The 24,186-nt window shown below is 42.3% G+C and overlaps 1 protein-coding gene across 7 annotated transcripts in view; it reads right to left on the reverse strand.

Moving 5' to 3' along the window:
* Window positions 1–1,357: 1,357 nt before the first annotated feature.
* The window catches only part of EPN2 (epsin 2), a 69,895-nt gene continuing 47,066 nt past the window's right edge, over window positions 1,358–24,186 (reverse strand). For 5 of the 7 annotated variants that reach the window (XM_073361783.2, XM_073361780.2, XM_073361781.2 and 2 more), the window contains 7 exons: window positions 23,296–23,408; window positions 21,580–21,672; window positions 21,169–21,325; window positions 13,900–14,073; window positions 10,722–10,814; window positions 9,276–9,491; window positions 1,358–5,444 (listed from right to left, as the gene is read on the reverse strand). In XM_073361783.2, coding sequence (XP_073217884.1) covers window positions 5,107–5,444; window positions 9,276–9,491; window positions 10,722–10,814; window positions 13,900–14,073; window positions 21,169–21,325; window positions 21,580–21,672; window positions 23,296–23,408 — 1,184 coding nt within the window. In that variant the 3' untranslated portion in view covers window positions 1,358–5,106. The remainder of the gene's footprint in view (window positions 5,445–9,275; window positions 9,492–10,721; window positions 10,815–13,899; window positions 14,074–21,168; window positions 21,326–21,579; window positions 21,673–23,295; window positions 23,409–24,186) is intronic. The other 2 variants (XM_073361786.2, XM_073361785.2) reach the window with 2 other exon arrangements.

Raw genomic sequence — 24,186 nt, forward strand, 5'->3', positions numbered from 1 at the left:
CAAGAAATTGCAGAGCTTTCGACAGCTGCTGATGTGAGAGTGCGCATCACACCCACCCTTGAATCTCCACTGATTATTGCACATTGCAGAGTCCAGTACAAAGTTCAGCTTCAAGTTGCTGCATAGACTCATGCCGACCTTTCCCTCCCTCCTCTATATCCCTCTTGATCTTGCATCTATCTTTGCTTCAACGTACATCTGTATTACCCGACCCCCTGGCTTGCTTGATAATACTCCTTTTAATCGCACATCGTGTGTACAGTGCAAGCACGGGGACTTGGAAAATTTTCTAGGCTATTATCCACTATGGATTTTCTATCAGTAAAGGCTCTGACAAATCCAGCAGGTTGCCTTTCTAACTTACAGGTGCCATGTTAATCAGACCAGTACTCCATCTAAGTCCCATACCCATCCTCAGCCACAGGGATATGGTACTGGCCACGGAGAAAGGTGCATGCTGTCCAAAAGCGGACAATTCTGGAATAGCCTGCCAATACGGGCAGTTTTTTCCTACTTCATGTTGCAGAGTGGTTGGCTTGTGCCCCTGAAAGATCCCTGGCCCCAATTCTGTGAAAACAGGGGGTTGGACTAGGTGACCTCCTGAGGTCCCTTCCAACCCTGATATTCTAGGATTCTAAGGCTTCATCAGACTTTTAACATTTCATGCTCAGTATATGCAGAACTATTCAGGCCTCCTCTGATGTAAGTGAAAGTGTTTAAAAGCTGGTGCTATTTAGAATAGCTTTTAGCCACGTGGCCGGGGCCAGGCTACCAACATTTCTGTTTTACTGGATTACCAAGGACTATCCGCTGAATCTGAACGAAATGAGGATGGTCTCTTTAAAAAAATACTCATTTTTCCCAGGGCTTGCTGCTTCTGACCATGAAAGGGACCAGAACCTGCAAGGGAAACCAGACTCATAACTATGAGAACTATTACTCTAAACCAGGGGTTCTCAAACTACGGGTCGGGACCCCTCAGGGGGCTGGCGAGGTTATTACATGAGGGGTCCCGAGCTGTCAGCCTCCGCCCCAAACCCCACTTTGCCTCCAGCATTTATAATGGGGTTAAATATATTAAAAAAGCGTTTTTAATTTATTGTGGGGGGGTCACACTCAGAGGCTTGCTACGTGAAAGGGGTCACCAGCACAAAAGTTTGAGAACCACTGCTCTAAACCGTTGTTAGATATAGCTTGGGATCTGGATTTTTACCTTAGGCTTTTCAAGGTCGGATCCAACCCATTGCCTTCCAGGAATACTGGACCACATCCTAAAATGACATCCTTTTAAAAACGTATCCCTTTTAAATAGGATGCGAATGCTACACTTGAGCAGAAAAGGAACGCAACTCTAGGATATAAGCAATACAATTTTAATTCTGACCCTTCGCCTACAACCCTTTGTCTTTCCACTGTTCTGATGGCATTGTTAAATATCACATTTGTGTGACATCGCTAGGGAAAAAAATGACACAAAGATACGGAACATTATGGTGCAATAGTACAAACGATAAATTATATTTATACAGTAAATAATGTCAATAGTCAGCACAAATTCAAAAAAGCAGCCTGCTCCCAGTATTATGAAACCAGTTTGGTAAATATTTCAATTGTAACACTTGTAAAGGAAGCGAGTTTTGTGAGATTCTGCTGTGAAAAATAAACCGTATATTTCTCCACAATTTGTGCAATATTAATACATACAGTACACATTAGAAACGGCAACAGTAAAGGGAAGATTGATAACAAAAGCGGTCTTAGCTATGGGACTTCAAAGAGACTGTAAACAGCACAACCCACTATGGTCTCCCTTCCCGGTCCCCTCAAGACATTTTAGTTTTTACATAGTATAAAACTGAATAAATAACTGAGCTTATTTTTGGGCTTAAAATTATACCAAGATGCTTTTACAAAATAATTAACACTATTTATCTTTGGTCAATTTGACCAGTAAGGCTATTCTGGGATACTAACAGTTTAAATGAAAAGCACCATATTATCTGGCGGGGGGTGGAGAGGGGGGTGTCTGGAGAAATGAGAGTGAGATCAGGTACACATGATGTGCTCCATCAAAAAAAGAAAGAAAATCAGTTTAATCACTATTCAGAATGTGACCATGAAATGGATTTAACATTCTGGACACAACCGATGCTTTGATTGGCTAGGGCAAAAACAACCTTTCATCGCTGTTTATAGCCACCGGTATGCATGAGATCTTTGCAGACGCAGGTATGCCTACTATCGAAGAAACAAAAAGATATTTACCAAACCACCTGCGTGGTCTCATTTTTATGTGATTTCGTATCCCAACACACACTTCAGGCTGGGGATCTTAAGGGCGTTAACGTCCTTGACTGAGGGCTCTGCAGCACCATGAGACGTGCTTGTCACTGCTCAGACGGCGTGCCTGGCCACGGTGTATTGTGCAATGTATGTAAAAAGTAGTATCACTCCTACAAAAGCGGGCTGGTAAAAGCTACAATTTGCCACTCGGCAGCTTTATTCAACCAGAGCATGTAAGTTCCCTACCAGGTCCGTAGTAAATTTTTATCACTCCAGGAGGGTAGCTCATTACTCTGAGCTGCAGATGATTTTAAAAGAATTACAAATATGACCAGCTCCATCCTGCCTCCAAACGAAGCTATCTAAAGTCTTTCAGAGGTTGCAGTCAGAACCTGTTGACTGAATGGATGCTGCCCTCATCTACACTTGGCACATACAAGCAACTGACTGACCGAAAGCCTGGGAAAATATCAAATGAACTAACTCCATAGCTGAGAAAATTAAACTGAAAACAACATGGAGTAAATCTTGCCCAGACCAATTGGAAATTTTTTTTTTCCATTTGCTTCTATCACAACCCAATAGCAAGAATTATGCCCTGCCCGGCCTTTACTGATTAATAACGTCCAAAAAGTCTTTTTCCTTATTTTGAAAGACAACACGGACAATTTGTTTTTGAAGATTTTCTGGGAGTGGACAGTCATTTTTCCTCCTACATAAAATATGAGCAGGTTAATATTCTGAAACCTACTTGTAAACCCAACAGCAACAAGAGGATAGAACAATCTGCATAGAAATACCCATGCATTCAGCTTTCCATACACTGAGATCTACTCCAACCTACACATCTAAAATGTGTGACTGTACGCCGGTTACGCTGGTTTTTGAGCCAGTTTTACTCTGGCAAAAGTATACAAATCCAGTTCCTTTCACACCAGTCAGTCCTTCCTTTATATGGCACATTAATGTGGGCTGTTACAATCCACATAGTATAATTACATCAGAAAGTGGAGTTCTGCCATTAATTTGTTTCAGCTTTTTTGTAATCCAGGGAAAGGCCACCAAAAAGTACATCAGTTCATAGGCAGAGATGCTCCAATTGAAGTTACAAGCTCTAGGACATTCCCCTAAATGTGCCCGGTGTATGTTTGCATACCATGTGAAAAGAGAGCTTTTAAAATGTTGCCATCTTAGAGAAGGCCAGGTTTATGCCAGTAACACTGACTGAAACCTGCGCACCGTTTAGTGCTGATGAATCCAAGACATGCGAGTTAAAACTCTATCGTTCAAACTTAACAATTGTCAATGGAACCAGCCATTGGCATGGAGTGCACCATTAGTTAAAAACATCAGCTGGTCAGATTCATGAGTCACTTTCATAGACTTAGAATTTTTAAAATGTCAAGAAGTCACGATTACAACAGGGAAAACAGCCTCATGATTTTCTTAAAGAGGCTGAAGTTTGTCCATTTTGGTAATCGTGAGAAAATGGGGAGTGAATTAAAGGAAAGGCAGCATTAGTGTTTTCTAAACATAGTCTTAAGTAATATGTTCAAATTCATTTCCTCTAAAAAGTAATTAGTCATGAGAATTTGTTTTAAATGTCATTATAAAGTCTTAATTCAAAAATAAAATATTTTAGTGTTAATCTTCCCTTTTACATTTTCTTTACAGAAACAAAGAGCTAAAACCATAAATAAAAGGAGGGCATTAACCCATAAAAATGACATTGGCCAATATCTTAATTTTTCAGCCTGACCTGATAAAAGTCTATCAAACCTAGACAGTTAAATAAGAACCACATTATAAAAATTAGAAAAAAAAAAGACTATTCGGTTATTCTGCAGACTCAAATATGAAACTGTACTAAAAACAAAATATGTGCAAAAGTATACAAGAGTAACTGCATATAGCAAGGTTAAGCCTGAATTAGTTTTAAAGCTTGCCCCAACGAAACTGAATTCAAAGTTGTCCCGATGTATTTTGTTTTTCTTTCATCTCACATTGTAAGTCAAATAAAAATAAAATACACACAATCACTTCCAAACGAAGTCACTACTGGACAAGCACAGAGCAGAACACTCATTTAGCACGAGTGCAGCATGCCACTCACGGGAAGTTCCTTTATAGTCCTTAGATAGTAGTGTACAATTCAACACTGCATACAACAGCACACGTTATACTTGACAACTTGAGAATTTTCTTCAGCTTTTTTTTTTTTTTCCTTTCGAGACAAGCTTGCTTTCTCAGTCAAACTGCCGATCAGAAAGCGGTGAGATTTTGTGTTGCAATGTTTAATGCATAAAACCAGACTTCTGGGCCCTCTGCTAAGAATAAGGACTATGGGTGAACCAACAGTCTAGAACTGTATATAGTTATGTGCAAAAACATTCACTAGCACTCCCAGTCTCAGGTCTATCATATGAACATGGGAAATGACAGATGTAGGTAATAGTAATTTTAGGATCCAGCACATTATCTGACATCTACAAAATAGCAAATGGAGTTTAAAATGGCAGGTTCTCCCTAGAAAGTGTATTGAAATGGTTAACAAAGTAACAAAATGGGCATAATCTAACTTTGGTGAAAAGTCTGAACATTTCATGTAATGCTCAACAAGCCAAAGTAAGGTACCGTCTGTAGCAAAGACTAGATTTAGATTAACTGGTAAGTATAGACAACTCTTCAAAGTTCGTAACTGTAAACTGCAAATCTACTTCCAAGTCGCTTACACGCCGTTCAGTCCAAGCAGATCCTGTTCGTTTTTCCCCAAAGACTTCAGCTTGGAAACATTATGAAAAGAAAGTTCCTTCGATTGGGTTTTTATAGGAGGAAAGGATTAGTTGTATTTGTGGGCTGGGATGCCGATGGAGGGATTCCCGTACTATGAAGAGGCTGGGTCATTGATCCTGCAATGCTCATGTTCATCCCCTGGCCCATTCGAGTGATAGATGCCATGGTGCCCATAGCTGGTAACGGCGCCATTCCCACAGCCACCGGTGCCATGGAAGACAGAGGTATTGGCTCCATGCTCATTGCTGGCACAGCATTAAAAGAAGGACTTGTGCCCATCACGGGACTTGCTCTCATCTGATTTAGTGTGAGGGGCTGGGGCTGATTCACTTGGAAGGGGTTGATTGGAGTTGGTGCTGTAGCTGTCCCTAGTTTGAAGAGAGAGAAAAAAAGAATGCAGCTTCAGAAAGGTCAAGGTTTTGCAGGCATGCCATGTATATTTACAGATAATACTGCCCTTCCCCTCCCCTCGGAAAAAAAAACAACCACCCCGAAAGAACAAACACTTCTAATGTAAAAGAGATTTTCAATACCATTGACATATACTGGGCCACATGTCTCTCTCAGTGGCACAAATTCCATTTACTTCAGTGGATATATAATTATAATTTGTCCCACTACATCTTTAAGAATGCCAGCAGAATACCACAACACCGATGGGTAGTCTTCTGTAAGACGAGCTGTACAAACAGATTCTGAATTCATCAATCAGGAGTGTGCCTGAACATGACATTCTGATGATATATTGCAACAGATAATTACAGGTTATTTTTATTAGTTTATTGCACTTTGGCTACTGTACATTTGTTCTCCCTCCCTCTCCTCCCAAGATTTCAGCCATTTCACTCAGTTTAGAAGCTGTTCAGGTATTTGGCTCTGAGATTTGTCAGGAATTCATAATGTAAACAAGCAGTTTCCGAATTACAGTAAAGCTGGAAAAAGCAAAGAACTTTCCCAGCAATTGAAGTCTTTGAACCACTGCCAACACTATACATTCTTTATGCCATAGATGTTTAGACTTATTTGGATGGCCCAGTGAACCCGAGTAAACTTTTTCTAGCAACTGCTAATGACAGATATGACAGCTGAATAGTGCTAAGCTGCTCAGAACCATTGTTCATGATTCTGTTTTCCCCAATATTTTAAGGAATTTCATAAACAAATATTTTTAAAAAAATATTGAAGACAAATGACCAGCATTTTAAATAATCTTAACGCACAGCAGGTTACCACATACAGAAGTTTCAGTGCACAGAAAGATATTAAAGTAAGCGTTTTCTTCTATTTGTTTACCGTGGCAACACCACTTAGTCTTTACCATAAAGAGTCATAAATGCTACTACAGTACAGGCCTTTTTGCAGGAGAACTACAATGGCAGATTAGTTTCCACGGGTTTCTTTTTGATCAGCTGAGGGGACGACCTATTTATGGCACCGCCATATCCTACTGAAATGTGGACTGGAGTGAGCACAACCAGGCTTCGCCTCCCCTTAACACAGTTTGTTTGCACTCTGGTACTGCTGGCAGCATTAATGAAAACCGTTATTTCCCATGTCATCAATAAAATTGCCTGAAGAACGGTGCCAGGGCTGTGGGGAGAGACTGAAGACAAAAACAGATTTTGTAGCGAGAGGCTAGTGGTGAAATCTTCAGGAGAGCTTACGGTCAGGTCTACACTTCGAATCCGGCCGCCACAGCGCTTCCGCGACAACACTACTGCAACAGACGCTCGGGAAGGAAGGTTGTCCATAACTCAGAAACGTTCGTAACTCTGAACAAAACACAGCTCCAGCAGGTCACACTTCAGGCCAGGTTCCAGAGGCAGCTTGGCAGCTTCCCTGCAGGCAACTTCTTGCAGGGCAAGTTTGTCCTCCTCCCGAGTGGGGTGGGGGTGGGCTGAAGGTGAAAACAGCATGTCCCCCTCCTGGGGGGGGGGATGGGGTGGTGACATGCAAAAACAGCCTCCCAACCTCCCCCCAGCCAGGGGAGGGGGTGTGAAAACAGTACCCAAAACTTACAGGAAAGCAGTGCAGACCCCAGTGCTGCTCTGGCTCCCTTGGGCTGGCAGCGGGGACTCTCAGTTTTGCCTGTGAATCTCAGCATCTTCAACTCCTAGCTGTAAGTGGGTGCCCCGTGCGTGCAGTTCGGGGTAGGGGTGGGGACAGGCAGCTCAGATCTGCCTACCTTTAAAATGCAACACAGGCACAGTACAATATTTGCTTTTGTGTGTGTGTCTCCGCTGCTGCCTGATTGGTTACGGCCGGTTTCACATGGTGTCTGGTTGACTGGTCAGTCTGGAACTTGTGGTGTTCGTATCTTTGAGGTTCTACTGTACGCCAAGAGGAGAGCTTCTCTCATTGGCATAGTTAATCCACCTCCACGAAGGCGGTACCTCTGTCGATGCGAGATGCCCTCCCATTGACGTAGCACTGTCTACGCCAGGGGTTAAGTCAGTCTAAATGCTTTGCTCAGAGGTGTGGATTTTTTACATCCCTGAGAGACGCCGTTATACCGACTTAAGTCTATAGTGTAGACCTGGGCTGAAGCAATCCAAGTTTCTAAGTCCCATTTTCAAAAGTGCGTTGGGCACTTTGGAACCAAACAGCTTGTGATTTTGGAAGTGCATTAATGTGTTGTGCATTAATTGGTCTGCGTAAACCCTGCTGGTGTGCACTCAGAGCTCCCTAGAGGGCTTTAACAGTGCAATATATTTTGATATTTTAATGCAATTCAGAATTAAGAGGGCCACAGGTATATTCTGCGCGAAAGAGTCCAGGCTTTCGGTGGGGTTTTTTGTTTGGTTTTGTTTTTCTTTTGTTAGGTGGGGGGTGATGAGCAGCATGCAGATTATACCAACAATCAATGCTCCAGTACTGTGGACTATATTTCAAAATGATTTCATAACGCACTCATCTTTTTTATTTTTGTTTTTAAAAGAACACTGACTATAATCAGCCAGGACTGGCCCAGAACAATATTGAGTATGCCTTGCTGGAACAAGCTGGGTGGAGTTCTACACCAGTAGAAATGGCAGAGAAAGAAGCATGTTCTCTAGAAGTTAATATCTAAACACAACTTGAATTGATGCTCACTTCGTCTTTGCCTTTAGGATCCAGCGTAGTATCACAAGTAATATCTAATGTCTCCTACGAAGGGTGCCACCTTCACCTCGCAGGGGATGGAGTATATTTAGTATGCCTTCATCTCTATTTACTATAGCTCTTCCATGTTTTAATATAGCAGCTTTTAATACTTTTGATTGAATATATTATTTTTAGCATTTATGTTCACGTTTGAGAGGAACAATGCACACATGGCTAGCCAATGCCTGCTCAACATGTGCAACTCCCACTGAAGTGGATAGTTTCTCTCAGGATCCAGCCCAACAGGACTAGACTAAGAATAGGAAGCAATTATTAGGGCTTAGGATGATACAAACAATAAAGGAGGGCACTAGAATTTATTATTTGTGTAACAGGAGTGCCTAGGCACGAGCCAAGATAGGGGCCCCACTGGACTGGGCAGCATACAAACTCAGAGTACAAAATTCCCAGCCTCAAAGAGCTTCTGATATAAACAAACAAGATGTTTGAGGGGAAACAGGCAAAAAAAAAATTATGGAACTACCATGCAATTTGTTGCCATCACATTATTCACTATGCTTGTGTGTTCTACCGCTTCCCTGTCCTATGCCTGTCTTCTCTATTTAAACAATATGGACCCATTGTTTCTTTGTATTCCTACATTTGTTGTCTGTTGTATTATATACCTGGATTGTAAACTCTTAGGAGCAGGGACTGTCTTTTTGTTCTGTTTTTGTATAACACCTAGCACAATGGGGTCCTAGTTCATGAATGGGGCTCGTAGGTGCTACAGTAATACAAACAGTAAATAATCATGAGAGTTGAAGTCACTGCCCCTGCCCCCAAGATAACACAGCAGAGCCAGGAATAGAACCCAAGTCCTTCCATGTATCAATCCATGACCTTTCCACAAGACCATGCTGCCTCTCCCTCCTAATTGCAACAGAGCAAGTCCTGCTGGAAAAAGTAGTCTAGCATGGCAAGCAAAACAGGAAGTACAAGACTTAGATTGAGCTATGTGCACCAGAGGTGAGCAGGGTTTCTTCTACAAGAACAAATTTGGAAGACAAGATTAAACAAAGTTATATATTGGAAAGGGATGTACTGAGCCGTACCTGGAGCTAAGAATGGATTCAATGATGGAACAGGTTGTGGTGGCTTAGACACCAATGAATCCAGATTCACCAAAGCTGCATTGGGCCCCAAGAAAGATTCGGGGGTTTTCCGAGCTGCACTTTGTTTGCTTGATGTCATGTTCGTGGGCTGAGAATCAAAGAGATCAGGACTTGTTGTACCACTATGCTGGGATGACAAAGTGGAACCCGACTCAGCTGTAACAAAAAGTCAAGAACAATCTGTTAGGTTCACAATGTTAAATGCTACAATTTACTAAAACCAGTGATCTGGCTGTTCACAATGTATTATAATCATGCAAGACAAAAAAAAGGCTGATGAAGGAAGCAAGTGATTTCATTCTATTACTAAAAATATACTCTTGAATCTGATTTTATACTATAATTTTGTTTAAATTGCCAAGTATGTTTTACACTTTTAGCAGGTTGTTAAATATATTAAATCCTAAAAAGAAAAGGAGGTGAAAAGAAGAAAAGAAAAGAAGTGAGCTGTAGCTCACGAAAGCTTATGCTCAAACAAATTTGTTAGTCTCTAAGGTGCCACAAGTCCTCCTTTTCTTTTTGCGGATACAGACTAACACGGCTGCTACTCTGAAACCTGTCATTAAATCCTAAGTATCCCACAAAAGTGTAGAACAGCAGAATTACAACTGCAGTGTAATATAAACAACGCTTCTACCCAACTGACCTTGACATCCTTCTTTAGTGTGCTGTGATATAGACACGAATAAATAGCCTCTATGGAGAAGATATTCATAAGCATCAGAACTGTGGCCTCTGAACTATCATCTTGGTATATTTTTTCATTCAGTGTTAGCCATTTCTCAATTGCCCGATTTCTTTTAAAAGGGGGACCTGGACCAACGCTGAGCTACGTCACCAATCTTACAGAAGGTGCCCCTTATAAAGAGGTACAGAGTCTCAAAGCATTTACATTTTTGAAGTCTAGCAGTTTCATTTTCATTAAGTGAAATACAAACTTCCACATGAGTGGACTTTCAGTAATTCTTCCACTATTGTTGAATACAAGTGTTTCCATGTCTATTTGACAAACCATCTCTCAGGTTACTTTGTTTCCTTGCCTCCTTTCACGGCCTTCACCCAGTCACCATGACTCACACCGAAAACACGTGCGGAAGATACGGTTTAATTAAGCGTAAGTCATTGTGCTCAGTGCAGGGGTTACAGGATGAAACTGTATAGCCTGAGCTACACGGAGGTCCGGCTACATGGCGGTAACAACTGGCTTTTATTGCTACATTATCTGCAACAATTGCAACAAGTTCTACCTACTCCCCAGTTTGAACTTTTCCACTGTGAAAGGTGTATCTTGTTTCTGTCATAAAAAGATTAACAGTTGGTTTAAAAACCTGTTCCTAAGATTACCAACAAAACTGCCCGTTTGCCAAGCATTCATTTGATCCGTACCTGTCTTTTTGGAATTCCGAAGGTTATCAAATTCAGAAAAGTCATCTTTCCCTGCACCATTCAAATTACTGAAAAGGCCAAACGACGTGCTTCCTGATCAGGAGAACAAACGACACCTCTCGTTAACAGATCTTTACCTGCATCATGTCCAGTACGATTAAAAGCAATTTCTAAACCACTCATTACTTGAGAAACCATTTCCCTCTGTGTCCTGTCATGGCCATTAAAGGTTCAGCTGGCATTACCCCAGAGACCAAACTCTTTAGGACTAGTAGCAGTGCATTTTCAGTATTTGGCCTTTACCTACGGTACAATCTTCCTCTGATTTTTCATGATGGAGGGCCTTCAAGGCACATGTAATTAAGTGTCTTTAGGTTGTAGTGGAGATGGTCAGTGATTTTACTGCCCAATATAGAAGGTAGCATACATATTAACTAGCTGAGCAATCAAGTGGTGCATCCAGATGCTGTGGGGACCGGCATCACAAATTCTATGTAGTACTGGAATTAGAAGCATGGATATAAGCCAGTGATAACAAGCAAAATGGAATGTAAGTGTGGCCATACTTGGGATAAGAATTTGATTCCCAAATTCAGCTTCTTGTTTCACAGATTAAAGGGACTGGGAGGGCAACAGAAAAGATGTGCTCAGTACCTGGCGTAGATAAGGTGCTAGAGTGCTAAGCAAAGGGGAGCCTAGCTTTACTCTGCAATCAGTGAAGAAGACACATTCACTAGATGTGGAAACACCTTTAGCAAAAAGGAAGGGAAAAAAACCTATGTAAATAAAGAGTAATTATATTACCCCAAACCTAACAGGGTTGGAATTTGAAAGTCACTTTTTAAATAGCTAGCATTAAGCTTCATTACATTTTAAATCATCACAATGACACTTAGAGGCGTCTAACCAATCAGCTCACAGAGATAAATTATGAAGACAGAATACAAGTAAAGATTTTGTATTGCAAATGTTATTTATCTCCAGCAAAAAAGAGAAAGTTATAAAATATCTTTAGTCTCATGAATTTTACAGAATTATTTCTAAAACATTCCATAAAAAGCCAGACATGATCTTAGATTAGACATGATCTTGACATCATTCCACATACACATCCTTAGTTTATTATAAAATGTACAGAGATGAATGATTGGGTATGGGTCCTGCTTTTGAGCAGGGGGTTGGACTAGATGACCTCCTGAGGTCCCTTCCAACCCTGATATTCTATGATTCTATGATTGCAAAGAATTCATTTAGCACAGAAAGTCATGGCACCCATGCACCCCCCCCATCCCTACCCCCGCTATTATGGTTATTGGGAGCAGTGTCACAAGGGATAAGCAAGGAGTTGCAGCAGCACCTTCTACACTTCGTTACGTAAGAATTTACAGAGGGAGCTTTTCAAAGGCCCAAAGGGCAGGTAAGCACTGAACTCCCATTTGCGCCTTTGAAAACCTCCTCCGCAGAACACTGGATGCTGATCAAACCCTGAACTGTCAGTTTCCATCTACAGAGACATCCTTCTGCACAGCAAGTCACCACACTGAAAGCTTCAGAACGACGGACATTTTCAAATTGTTTTAATTCTCTGGTTTTTGGAAACTAAATGTTTAGCTAATTAAAGAGCAGACCAATGGCAGCAGTGCAGTCACAGGTACATGGCTGAACTGGGTGGCAGGTGTACATAAAGTAAAGACTGGAGAGGATGTGAAAGGGAGTCTGGAGGAAAGAGCCACACAAATGCAATGCTCTGACTCAAAATAGCAGCACTGAAATGTCTGTCCTAAAGTCTATTATATACTCCTGAGGATATTCTGCGCCTAAAAATTTCACGCACAATATTTTAAAATTCTGCAAATTTCGTCAAATAAATGTGGAGGCTCCAGCATAGCATTGGAGAGCACAGGCCACTGGCTGCACAGAGGTGGGAGATCACTGTGCAGCTTTCCCCTGGGACACGGACTCAGCGGTGAGGCTGCACCCAACCCCGACACAGCGCAAGGATGGAGCTGGACCCAGAAACACCCCAGGGCCCTGCCCCTGTGCCAGGTGCACCAGGTGTGGGCAGGCAGGCTCAGCAAGGCAGGATCCGAGTGCAGAGGGGCTTAGCTTGGGGGGATCCAGGCGCGGGTTGAGAGGATTCTATGTAGGGCAATCTAGGTGTGGGCAGGTGAGTGGGTGATCCAGGTGCGGGGGGACATATGGATGAACAGGGGCTTGTTGGGGGATTCTGGGTGCAAAGGTAATGGGACTCTGCAGGGGGGTCCAGGTGAAGGTGGTTGGGACTCGGGGGGTGGGGGGGCTGAGTGGGGGGATAGAGCTCAGCGGGGGGGCTCAGTGGGGGTGTCCAGATGTGGGGGACTGGAGCTCAGTGGGGTTGGGATTCAAGGGCAACTGGCTGGGGCTCAGTAGGGTGGGGTTCTGGGTCCGGGCGAGGGAAGTGAGGCTCAGTGGGCAGGTCTGGGTATGAGGGGGTTGATGCACAGGGATTGGACAGACGGGGGAGCAATTCCCTGTATAGTGACCCCTCCCCCTGCAGCTGAGGAGTGATGGGTGCAGGAAGCGTGGGGGGGGAGGGGGGGGGAGGAGGAGTTTGCAGAGCTTCCTACAGCTGTGGGAGAAATCTGACCCGGCCCCGGATGATGGGCAGGGGAAGAGGAAGTCCCATCTCCCCCAGCCCAGCCAGGACTAGCAGCTGAGCCTGGCACAGGGTAGGAGCCACCAGCCATGTCTTTCCCAGTCTCACCCCCACCCCACAATGATTTACCTCTCTGCCGGCTGCCCTGGGCACCTGAAACATACTGCTGGGAAGGGTCACATGACCGCTTTTGTGGCTTCCCTTTGCTTCCACGTCAGAAAGTCATTTTTCTGCCGGGAAACAAGGAAATCTGCGGGGGGCATAAATTCTGTGCATGTGCAGTGGTGAAGAATTTCCCCAGGAGTAATTATAGGTCTTATTTACTTTGAAATCCAGTACTACAAGTCCTTCAGTGCAACTGTTTCTTTTACCCACTCCATTTAGCAACTGCCCACATCTCACCTTAAGTTAGTCAATGACTAGAGGCTGAAAAAGTAACTCCCTCAGTACAAACAAACAAACTTTAAAGGCATGCACACTTATACCACAGGTTCAGTACAGCCTATTTACTGGAAAGGATGTCAAATGTAAACAGTCTCTTACCAGAAGTGGAAATAGGTTTGTTTGCAGCTGCTGGTCCCCATGGATCTACAGTAGCTTTTGTTGCTACAGAGAATGACTGAGAAGGAGCCCAAGGGTCTACATTTTTGGAGAGAGACTGAGTAGTGGATCCAGTTGGTGCTCCCCATGGATCAACAGAAGTAGCTAGCTTGGCACCTGCAACAAGAGACAGTTGAATCACAGATCAGACATAAAGTCACTTGGAAAAGATTTCCTAGACAATTAATTGTATTAAGTTATAAACACTCCCTCTGCAAAGTAAGCACTAAGAGAAACCTGTGAAAAATCAGACGCTGTGTTACATCAATTTTGCCGTGCTACAAGTACAGACAACAACTTTCTGTGGAAGACTCCTAAAGAATAAAAGTAAGCTCCCGCTTGAAGATTTAATTAAACGTGCAGCAATTTGCTTTCAGGGCAAACTGTCACTCACCAGTAACAGCCGTGTTAGTCTGTATTCGCAAAAAGAAAAGGAGGACTTGTGGCACCTTAGAGACTAACCAATTTATTTGAGCATAAGCTTTCAGGAGCTACAGCTCACTTCATCGGATGCTTATGCTCAAATAAATTGGTTAGTCTCTAAGGTGCCACACGTCCTCCTTTTCTTTTTGTCACTCACCATGGCACAGAATTATTGTTCAGCTTGAAAGTGACATATTAAATCACAGGTTACATTTAAAATAAACTCAAGGGAAAGATCATTTCTATAAGCCATTATCTAAAAGAAACCAAGGACGCAATGTAAAAACTTGAAGTGTTCAGGGAAAAACCTACTTAAAGGCTTAAAATGAGCCATTCTGAAACTCTCTCCCGTTTTCCACCATATTTTAATTTTGTAAAACAAATCCTTCAACTTTCTCTGAGCTACAATTTTTCTTCCCCGCTTGTGATCACTATTCTTGCCATAGGCCCTCTCTAAATTGTCCCCATCTGTTTCCAAATCATCCTCTCTGTTCTTTTCCCTACTTTAATGACTACTTTTGGCTGTAATTATCCATCACCATCAATACAGATCCCTTCTCTAAGGTTTTATTCATATGCAAGTTCAGGACTCTTATTTTTAATGAAAGATACCTACACAGCACGTTTGATCCACCCTATTTCAGTGCATGATGATTCAAGCCTGATTCTTCACTCCCACAGAACAAAACCCCCAAATTATTTATATTTCAGTAAAACCTAAAGGCCCCAACCAGGGGTTGAATCGAAGACAGAGTCCCTGCCCTAAAGAGCTTATGATCTGACAAGACAGACACAAAAAACAAAACAGCAGTGTGTTGAAAGTAAAGTCATATTTCTTGCTATTATCATCCTCACATAAACCCCCTTTCCCTGCCAACCTCCCTTGTGATCAAATGCCAGTCAAACTTCTTCACAATCTTTGCTCAGCCCAAGTGTCCTCCTTCCACCCTCCTACATCGCCATACAAAAACAGGTTTCAGAGCAGCAGCCGTGTTAGTCTGTATTCGCAAAAAGAGAAGGAGGACGTGTGGCACCTTAGAGACTCACCCATTTATTTGAGCATGAGCTTTCCTGAGCTACAGCTCACTCCACCGGATGGTTAGTCTCTAAGGTGCCACACGTCCTCCTTTTCTTCATACAAAAGCACTCAGGCTCAAATGCAGGTCCCACTGAAGAAGCCAAACTTGGGACTTCAGTGAGGCTGGGACTTCACCCTCAAGTGAGGGCTACACTTTACAGCTCTGCTGTACCAGGAAAGCACTTCTAGTGTACATGTAGTTTATACCAGCAAACCTGCACTTTCGCCAGCATAGCTCATTCCAGTCCTCTCCCCAAAAGAGAAATACGCTATACTGGCAAAAGCAGCTTTGCTGGTATAACTGTGTCTGTATTAGAGGTTTTTGCTCTATGCTACGTTGGTCAGAGGCCTCATCTCGTCAAATGCCTGACTGGCATAGCTATGCCAGCAGACATCTATAGTGTGAACCTGGTCTCAGGCTCAATCCGAGAGGCAAAACAGCAAACTGCCAGAAGTCTGAAAGGCCTGCTCTTGGCTGTGTCCCCTCCCCCATAACGAGGGGTGGTGGTGAAGTGTGAGATTCTGCTCAGCACTAGAAAGAGCAGGCAAACAGACAACCAAACAGTATTTCCCCCCCTACCAACATCACCTCCCCATCTCCCACAAAACAACTCAATTCCACCTCTCACTTGCCCAGACCCAGTACTTGCTGCAGACCTCCTACCTATCTGCAACAAGCAGTAGCAATCAGAAAGAGCAGCCCCAGCCCTTCCTTTGATGTTTCCTTTTGGAGAGGCATTACTACAGTTTCACACAGTTTTTAACAACGTTCTCTGACAGTGTATACAAGCATCACAAAGAGATCAGTATTTATGATGCAGCCACCGACTCAACAGGAGCACTTTGGTGCCTAGGAGTCATCCTTATAGTCTGAAGATTCCAAGGAGCATCTTTAAGGAAGCAACACTTGGCAGCAAATGTATTGTAGGGCAACAAAAATGATTAGGGGACTGGAACACATGACTTATGAGGAGAAGCTGAGGGAACTGGGATTGTTTAGTCTACAGAAGAGAAGAATGAGGGGGGATTTGATAGCTGCTTTCAACTACCTGACAGGGGGTTCCAAAGAGGATGGATCTAGACTATTCTCAGTGGTAGCGGATGACAGGACAAGGAGTAATGGTCTCAAGTTGCAGTGGGGGAGTGTTACGAATTACACCTGATAGGACACGCACACCAATGCTACGAATTACACCTGATAGGACACGCACACCAATGCTACGAATTACACCTGATAGGACACGCACACCAATGCTACGAATTACACCTGATAGGTCACGCACAGTTCGAATCTAGGCTGAGGCACAGAAACAAAGTCCACAACTGCAGAGTACCCAAAAGACACTAAGTTTATTACGCTCGAGCATGGTGCCCCCTGCTAGCCAGGGGGGGACCCTGAATACAGATTATACAAAGGTTATATACTTTTTAGCAAAGCATGTTGCCCTCGTGCATCGGAAACCTTAGCTAATAAACAAACCCTTGTCTTATCTACCACCTATCCCTGCTTGGTGCATTCCTCATGCTATTCTAGTATGTTAATTACACAGCATGGTCCTAAAGCCATGCATCAGTAACTTTTATTATCAGAATGGGAGGCCTCACATCAAGGCCAAGAGACAGGGAGTTAGAGACTAACAAAAACCAGATACTGGGAGTCAAGGCAGGCTGGAGACAAGGAGGAGGATTTTCACAGGGATTCAGTATCTAAGGATCACTCCTCCTGGTGTATGATGTGCTGGCATTTAAACAAAGGTGGGACCCAAACCAAAATGGAGTCACATGTGCTAACTTTTCCTTAACAGGAGGTTTAGGTTGGATATCAGGAAAAACTCTTTCACTAGGAGGGTGGTGAAACACTGGAATGCGTTACCTAGGGAGGTGGTAGAATCTCCTTCCTTAGAAGTTTTTAAGGTCAGGCTTGGCAAAGCCCTGGCTGGGATGATTTAATTGGGGATTGGTCCTGCTTTGAGCAGGGGGTTGGACTAGATGACCTCCTGAGGTCCCTTCCAACCCTGATATTCTATGATTCTATTAGATACATGCCTGCACTCAGCATGCAAGTATGTGAACGGGAACCCCAAACCAAAAAAATTTTACTTACCAGCCCAAAATAATAAAAGCAAATAATTTTGCTTTTATATCACATATCCATATAACCCTTTAGGAGTGATTATCTCCAAGTTAGAATGTGTGTTCTCATACACCCTTTTTCCGAAAACTAGATTTCAACAGAGACCAAGTATAAAAAGGAAACTAATGTTTTAATACAAGAACAGGACAGAGCCACTCTTGTAGTAGACAGCTGTATCTCAGTTCACCTTGTTGTTTCAGTTTATAACCAAATCCTCAGTTTAAAGAGCAGCACCATGAAAGCCAACTAGGAAACAAGGAGATGAGCATACCAGCATGAGTTCCGATTTGCAGAGTTGTTAGCTCACTTTCATCAACAGGTGGCATCTTTGTGTTCCATCTACAGCACAGGAAATGCTGAAGGGCTCTATCGGAATACGGCTACTCTCATTCCAGCATTTACACGTCCTTCATCTGCATTGTGTGGTGAGTTACGATTGATGATGCCATGCAAGAAATGCTAATGACACTACTCCGGATAAACGGAAGCTTTCAAAAATGTCTTTTGTTCTTTCATAAGATAGATCACAAAATTAGAGCAGTTGTAACTAAGAGCATTTAGGAAGCTACCTTCCCCCACCCCTCTTCCCTCTACTGAACTGTCAAAGCATAGTTAGGCAGGATTAAAATCCTCTATTTTAATGAGTCACTGTTTTACTAGCAGTCAAGATTCATAAACCTGACATCTTCAAGACTATCCTTGGGAGCCAAGTAGTTGGAAAGCAAGAACGAGGAGTTGTTATACATGGCATTAATAAAGTTGGGAGCCAAGGACAGGAAACTCAACAGCTGCAGCTAATACCATCCACTGACAAGTTTTTGCTTGTTTCTTAAATCACAAGGTTGATGTAATTTTTCCTATTAAAAAATAAAAAACAGTCTCAAAACCCCAGAACTTTGATTGACCTTTTCTGATCTCATGTTTTACTGCTCGTCATAGATGAAGATGCAAACTCTGTTTAAAACAAAATAATGACCCAGTGGCTAAGCAGCTGCACACAGTGCTAAAATGAGAAGACATCGATGCTTCAATACTAAGCGCTCTACCTTGCAACCTGTAGATCAGCTGGAGATGATTGCTATCGGGACTTCCTGATCATAGAGAAGGGAAGAATGAGGAGAAAAGTGATTTTTCCTACCTGTCAATCAGGTTTTGTCTACCATCACTGAGGTCACATAACCTTCTGTGGGATCTTGATCACTATGGCAGGATGGGAAAAGGGGAGACTTTGGCCAACAGGGATGTCCTGAGGGTTTATGGTGTTCATTTGAACCCCCCAGGGCACAAAATGAACTAGTGGTATCTGGCTCCTGTCCCAGATGATCATGACTTGTACCCATACGTTTGAAAGATCTGTTAGCTAATTCACCACCACCTGGTCAGGAGGCCCTGATCAGCAAGACATCTATGAAGGGGTAAACATGAACTTCCTCATGCCTGAGTGCCACTATCAGGACTATCAGAACCTTTACAGATAGCCCTCTTTCCATGAGCCAGACTTATCCTGCTTTGTCCCTTTTGATTTTTAATTGTGTTTCTTAGGAGTCCTGTGTCTCATATAAGCCGAGGAATAAGAGGGATGGTCTTTTCACTTTTTTTTTTTAAATTTACAGTGGCACTGGGCATTGCCTTTTCTCCCTACACCCAATAGCTGAGTCCTCTGGGTCGCATTCAGAATGAGATACGACACGGCTGGCTTTTTAGGGAGTCTTGGTATTTTTGCTTTTATTTTGTTGGCATTTCAAAGTCTACTGTCTTGTCCTAATGGAGATAGAGGGGCTTGAGGCCTGCAACGAGGGGATCTGGAGAAAGGAAGGACTCTAGCCCATGAATGGAGATTCCAGAAGATAGAACGCAGGCCTTTGGTTTCAGGTTGGAGAAAACAGCCAACAGATTATGGCTACTGAAGCTGGCTGCAGGTGGTAGACCATCTGAATAAGAGCCAGATGCGTAAAATATGTGGTTAACAGCTGATATTGGAAGAACAGAAGTGGGTGTATAATGGCAGAAGGGGATACCCAACACGTCCCATTACTGGTACTTGGGATTTTTTATGGGTTTGAGCTGTTTAGTTACCAGTTGCTCTGAGAAGCAGATGGAGTGGAATAGACAGTGGGTTAGGACTGCAGCCAGGAGCAGTGGCTGTTACAATGTGGCCCTCAGCAGTTTTACATCCTTTCACAAACTGTCTGCTTCCTTCATGCCCCGGGGAAAGGATTAAGGAGGAGAGCACCTATAGCTAGCTCTCCTGGATCTCTGAGCTAGACTAATTTGGTTCCTGTCTGAGTCACTCCTGGCTGGATTGAAACCATCTAGATGTCCCTGGCTGCAGATTACAGAAAATGCAGAGGCCCCCATCAATGCTGAGGGATTTCCAAAAAAGCAATCCTTGGCCTTCCCCTGCTTTCAGGGGTTTTCTGCCATTCCCACATATCTTTGTATTTCTGAACCTCGGTGAACAAATCCCATCCAGAAAGCTTCTGGGAAATACATCCTCCACCCAACTACATAGCTCAGCAAATCAACCCAGATGATATGCGTCAGAATTTTAACTAGTAATTTTTAAGGGTCATTTGTTTTAATTAATTTTCCCCCACAACATTCTATAGAAGGGGATCCTGGAAACAACTGCCTGCAGCTGAGGAGGCAGAACTAAACTATCGGGCACTTCAGGGAAAGGAAACGCTTCTCTCTGCCCATGCTGTCTGGATCTGTCCCCAAAGATGAATCTGTTTGAAGACTCATTGTAAGAGCTGTGGACGCTCTCATATAAAACAACTCCTCTTTGGACAGCCTGTGTGTCTCTGGGCCTTGAAAGCGGATTACCAAACAGGCCTGGCAAATCCAAAAGGATTTTGCTGGGAGGCACACTACAGAGGCAGCAAAAAGAATAGGGAAGACACCCAGAAAATTAAATATGCAGCCCTCTAACATGAGCAGCTTCGGATCTTCCACATCAAATACATATGCATTTGGATTTAGCGCTCAAGTCAAGAAATCTTCAGTGTTTCATAAAGGATTAAAATTAAAATAGATTTAAAGTTAGATTTCACCCAGTATAGTTTTGTTGATAAAAAAATAACTTACTTAGACAATTTAACTGATTTACTATTGACTCTATGTCAGTATAAACACACTTTTTCATTAAGAACAGTAATAACACATTGTAATTCACTGCTTGTGGACTGCTAATTATAGCAACCTGACTTAGATGCCTGTCACTGTCTAATATAGTTTCTGAATCTATGATGCTGAGCACAACTACAAGTCAGAGTATGAGTATCTCCAGCATGAGAGAGACAGTTTCTGCTGCCAAGGGAAAAACGGAAAATCAGTTACCACTTCCTTCCCTTTGGGGTATGAAACCTAACTACAGTGGCAAAAAATCAAACTAAATGGATTAAAATTTCCATTATAGTTTTCTTTTGATGAACTAAGCTATCTGAAAAATTAACCACATTAGATCAAAATACTTACGTTATAGAGTATGTCAGTCCGCCCACATATAGAAAATCTTGGACAGAGTCAGCACCAAAAAGGGTTTTTCAGCACTACTTCTGGCAGTGTTTATTCTTACCAAATGATTGCCATGGGTCAGAGGTGGGAGCTGTAGCTGCAGATCCTCCCCAGGGGTCTGTTTGGTTTGCTCCAGCTGTGGGTCCCCAGGTTTCGGTTTTCTGAGGGGCTGGTGCTGATGAGGGCAGTGCATCCATGAGATCCAACAAAGTTGTATGCTGTTGGAAGAAACATTTTTTAAGCTTTAATAAAGAGGACTACATTACCCTGAGGTAACATGCCCATCGTGTCACAAAGCAATATTTTGTTCTGTTACACACCCTTGATCAGCTGCACGGTCTTTAACCTGCATGGATGAATCTTATCTACCACAACAAAATCCCAAAGCATATACGGGCCCAGATTAAGCTATATTTGATTGTATTTCATCATTTTGCAGCATAACCAGGAATTTCTTAATTGAAGGCACTACCTCCTTCTTTTTGGGAATTTTAATTGTGTCTCTGCGACTCTCCTCCAGAGCCATCTGTAATCTCAGATCATCTCCGCGTCGGAGGCGCTCCTCCTGCAAAGGAAATCAACACTGTTGATACTGACTGTTGGGCTAGACTGTTCCTTTAAAATGGTGTAGTTTGCTCCCTCCATGAACCTAGCCCACTTGGCAGGCCAGTGCAGGGAGAAGGCCTGCTACGGTCTCAACTCTTGCCAGCCCCCTTTGGAGCATTTGCACCAGAGAGGTGTGCAGTGGGTTACAAAGGACAGATTGTCCCTTGCACGTGATGTGATGAGGGTTCTTTGGGCATAACTCCCCACTTATGCACAGGCCAAAACAACCTGACCCTAGTTCACTAATATTAAAGACGAGATCATTAAACCTATATACACGTCCACTTGAAATCTTTGTTGTTTCTTTAAATCTTTAAAGTTTGTTTTCTTTATAACTTTCGCAGAATGAGTAAAACAAAGACGACTTAAATGAACTAACAAAGACGAGGGAATGTAAAGAAAGCAGATATTCCATCTTCAAAATATTATAAACCAGTTCCTCTTTAAAACATTTAAGATTGAGGCATCTGCTTTAACTTCAGATTTCCTGGCTTTTGTCAGTGTCTCTCAACATTTGCAAAAAGAAAAGGAGTACTTGTGGCACCTTAGAGACTAAGGTGCCACAAGTACTCCTTTTCTTTTTGCGAATACAGACTAACACGGCTGTTACTCTGAAACCTCTCAACATTTGATAGAACTTTTAGGTCTACAAGGAACCAAGAGTAGTTCTTCTAGTGAACTCTGCACCTTTTTGTGGGATTCTAAAATCTCTAGGCCATCTCTAATATGTTTATGCCAAACTGTGACTTTATTTCAAATGATTTCGATTCCATCACCACTTTCTGAATTTGATCTTATTCCCCAATAGTTATATATTTTCTTTTAGATTAAGTTCATTATTTCCAGCTTTACTGCTAAATGAGAAAAAAATCCTCTTCCTTATGGTATCCCTTTGCAGACATAAGGACTTTCGTATTTAATGTACAATTCTAAACTGATGCTTGTTGTAAAAAGGTTGAAGATCATTATGGAAGTGCCTGGCATGATTCCATAATTAAGGGTGAGTTTTGAATGTATAGCTGAGATGCAACTCCTTTGTTATGTATTAAGAGTATAATATCTCCCCAATATTACAGCATTTACTGTGAATACAGAATGAATTTTCTGTGAAGTTACCAAAAAAAAATCAAATCACAAGACTAGCTTGAGTTAAAATTAATTAAAAATGAGTGATTTAGGAAAATGAGCATTCCAGGTCAGATCATTTTTTATTTTTTTTTGGTCCCAAATGATCTTAACAGAATAACACGCTCTTCAATCTTAGTAGTTCATAGTTACAACTCATTGAAATTTTGTATACTGTTTTTTTAAGGATTTATCTTTTTTTGCAATAATTTTTCATAACTGAAAGTTCAGGAGGGACTGAACAATAACGTTCTTCCACAGAAGATGGCTCATTTCAAAATGGGTGCCATGTCTTATTCTCAATGGGTCTGAAGCCACAGCTGCCCTAGTCCAAAATGGCTGTTGCTTCACACAGCTCCCCACCAGGAGTGAAACCAAATTGCGTTCATGGAAGATGGTGTTCCCCTTTGCAGTCAGAGCACAGACAGAGAATGATTGTAATACACAGGAAACTGACCTGCTCCGCAACTTCTCTGCTCATTGCTAATGCAAGCTGCAGTTGGAGCTCTTCCTCTCCACTTGTCTGAGGTCGTGCTTGCTCTAGCTCTGAAGAAACTCGAGGGGATGTAGCTGTTGAAGGAAGAGAAACATATTGAACATAAGAGCGTATATATGAAGCTTTATGAACCTCTTAACATGCCTGATTAAATTCACTCTTTACACTGTGTTTCACTTCTATACAGCTGCTCTTGCAAGCCAAGAATTACAAATACTGGGCCTTATCCTGAGAGGCACCAAGGACTCACCACTCCCATTGACATCAAATGAGAACAGAACATGCTCAGCTCCTTGAAAGATCAGACTCACTTCCATGATGTCAACAAACAAGACGACAGAAGTTATAAAGAGAGATTTCTGGAAGAGTTTGAGAGCCTAGAGGAAAACTGTGCTTGGAAAACAAGGGATTAATTTATTAACACGGATTATAATACCAAGAAATACTGAGTATCTGACCACAATGGCTGCTAGATAAAATAATGCCACAGCAAATCAGAGCTTTAGAGATGGGATCACTGGTTTCATAAACTATGTGGTTAATCATTCAAGAGATGTTTTAAGTACCTGTAACATGCACCAACATTCCAGCACAGTAAGATACTTTGCTGAGAGCTAGCCAGTACGTAGGTGAAAAGGGATACCACCCACATTTTTATAAACTAATGCCCCATCTCAGTTTGGATACATAAGTAATCTATTCACACATACAGTTTATAAAATAGTATTATTCTCTGCAAAAACATTTCATTCAAACAGATTAGTTAATTAAAAAAGATTTAATTAAAAAGATTAAAAGTTTAGTATTAAGAAATATCTTAAAGGTAGGATGCAATATTTCATAAACAGCCTT

The sequence above is a fragment of the Lepidochelys kempii genome, chromosome 10, assembly GCF_965140285.1.
Source record: "Lepidochelys kempii isolate rLepKem1 chromosome 10, rLepKem1.hap1, whole genome shotgun sequence".
Taxonomy (NCBI): Eukaryota; Metazoa; Chordata; order Testudines; family Cheloniidae; genus Lepidochelys; species Lepidochelys kempii.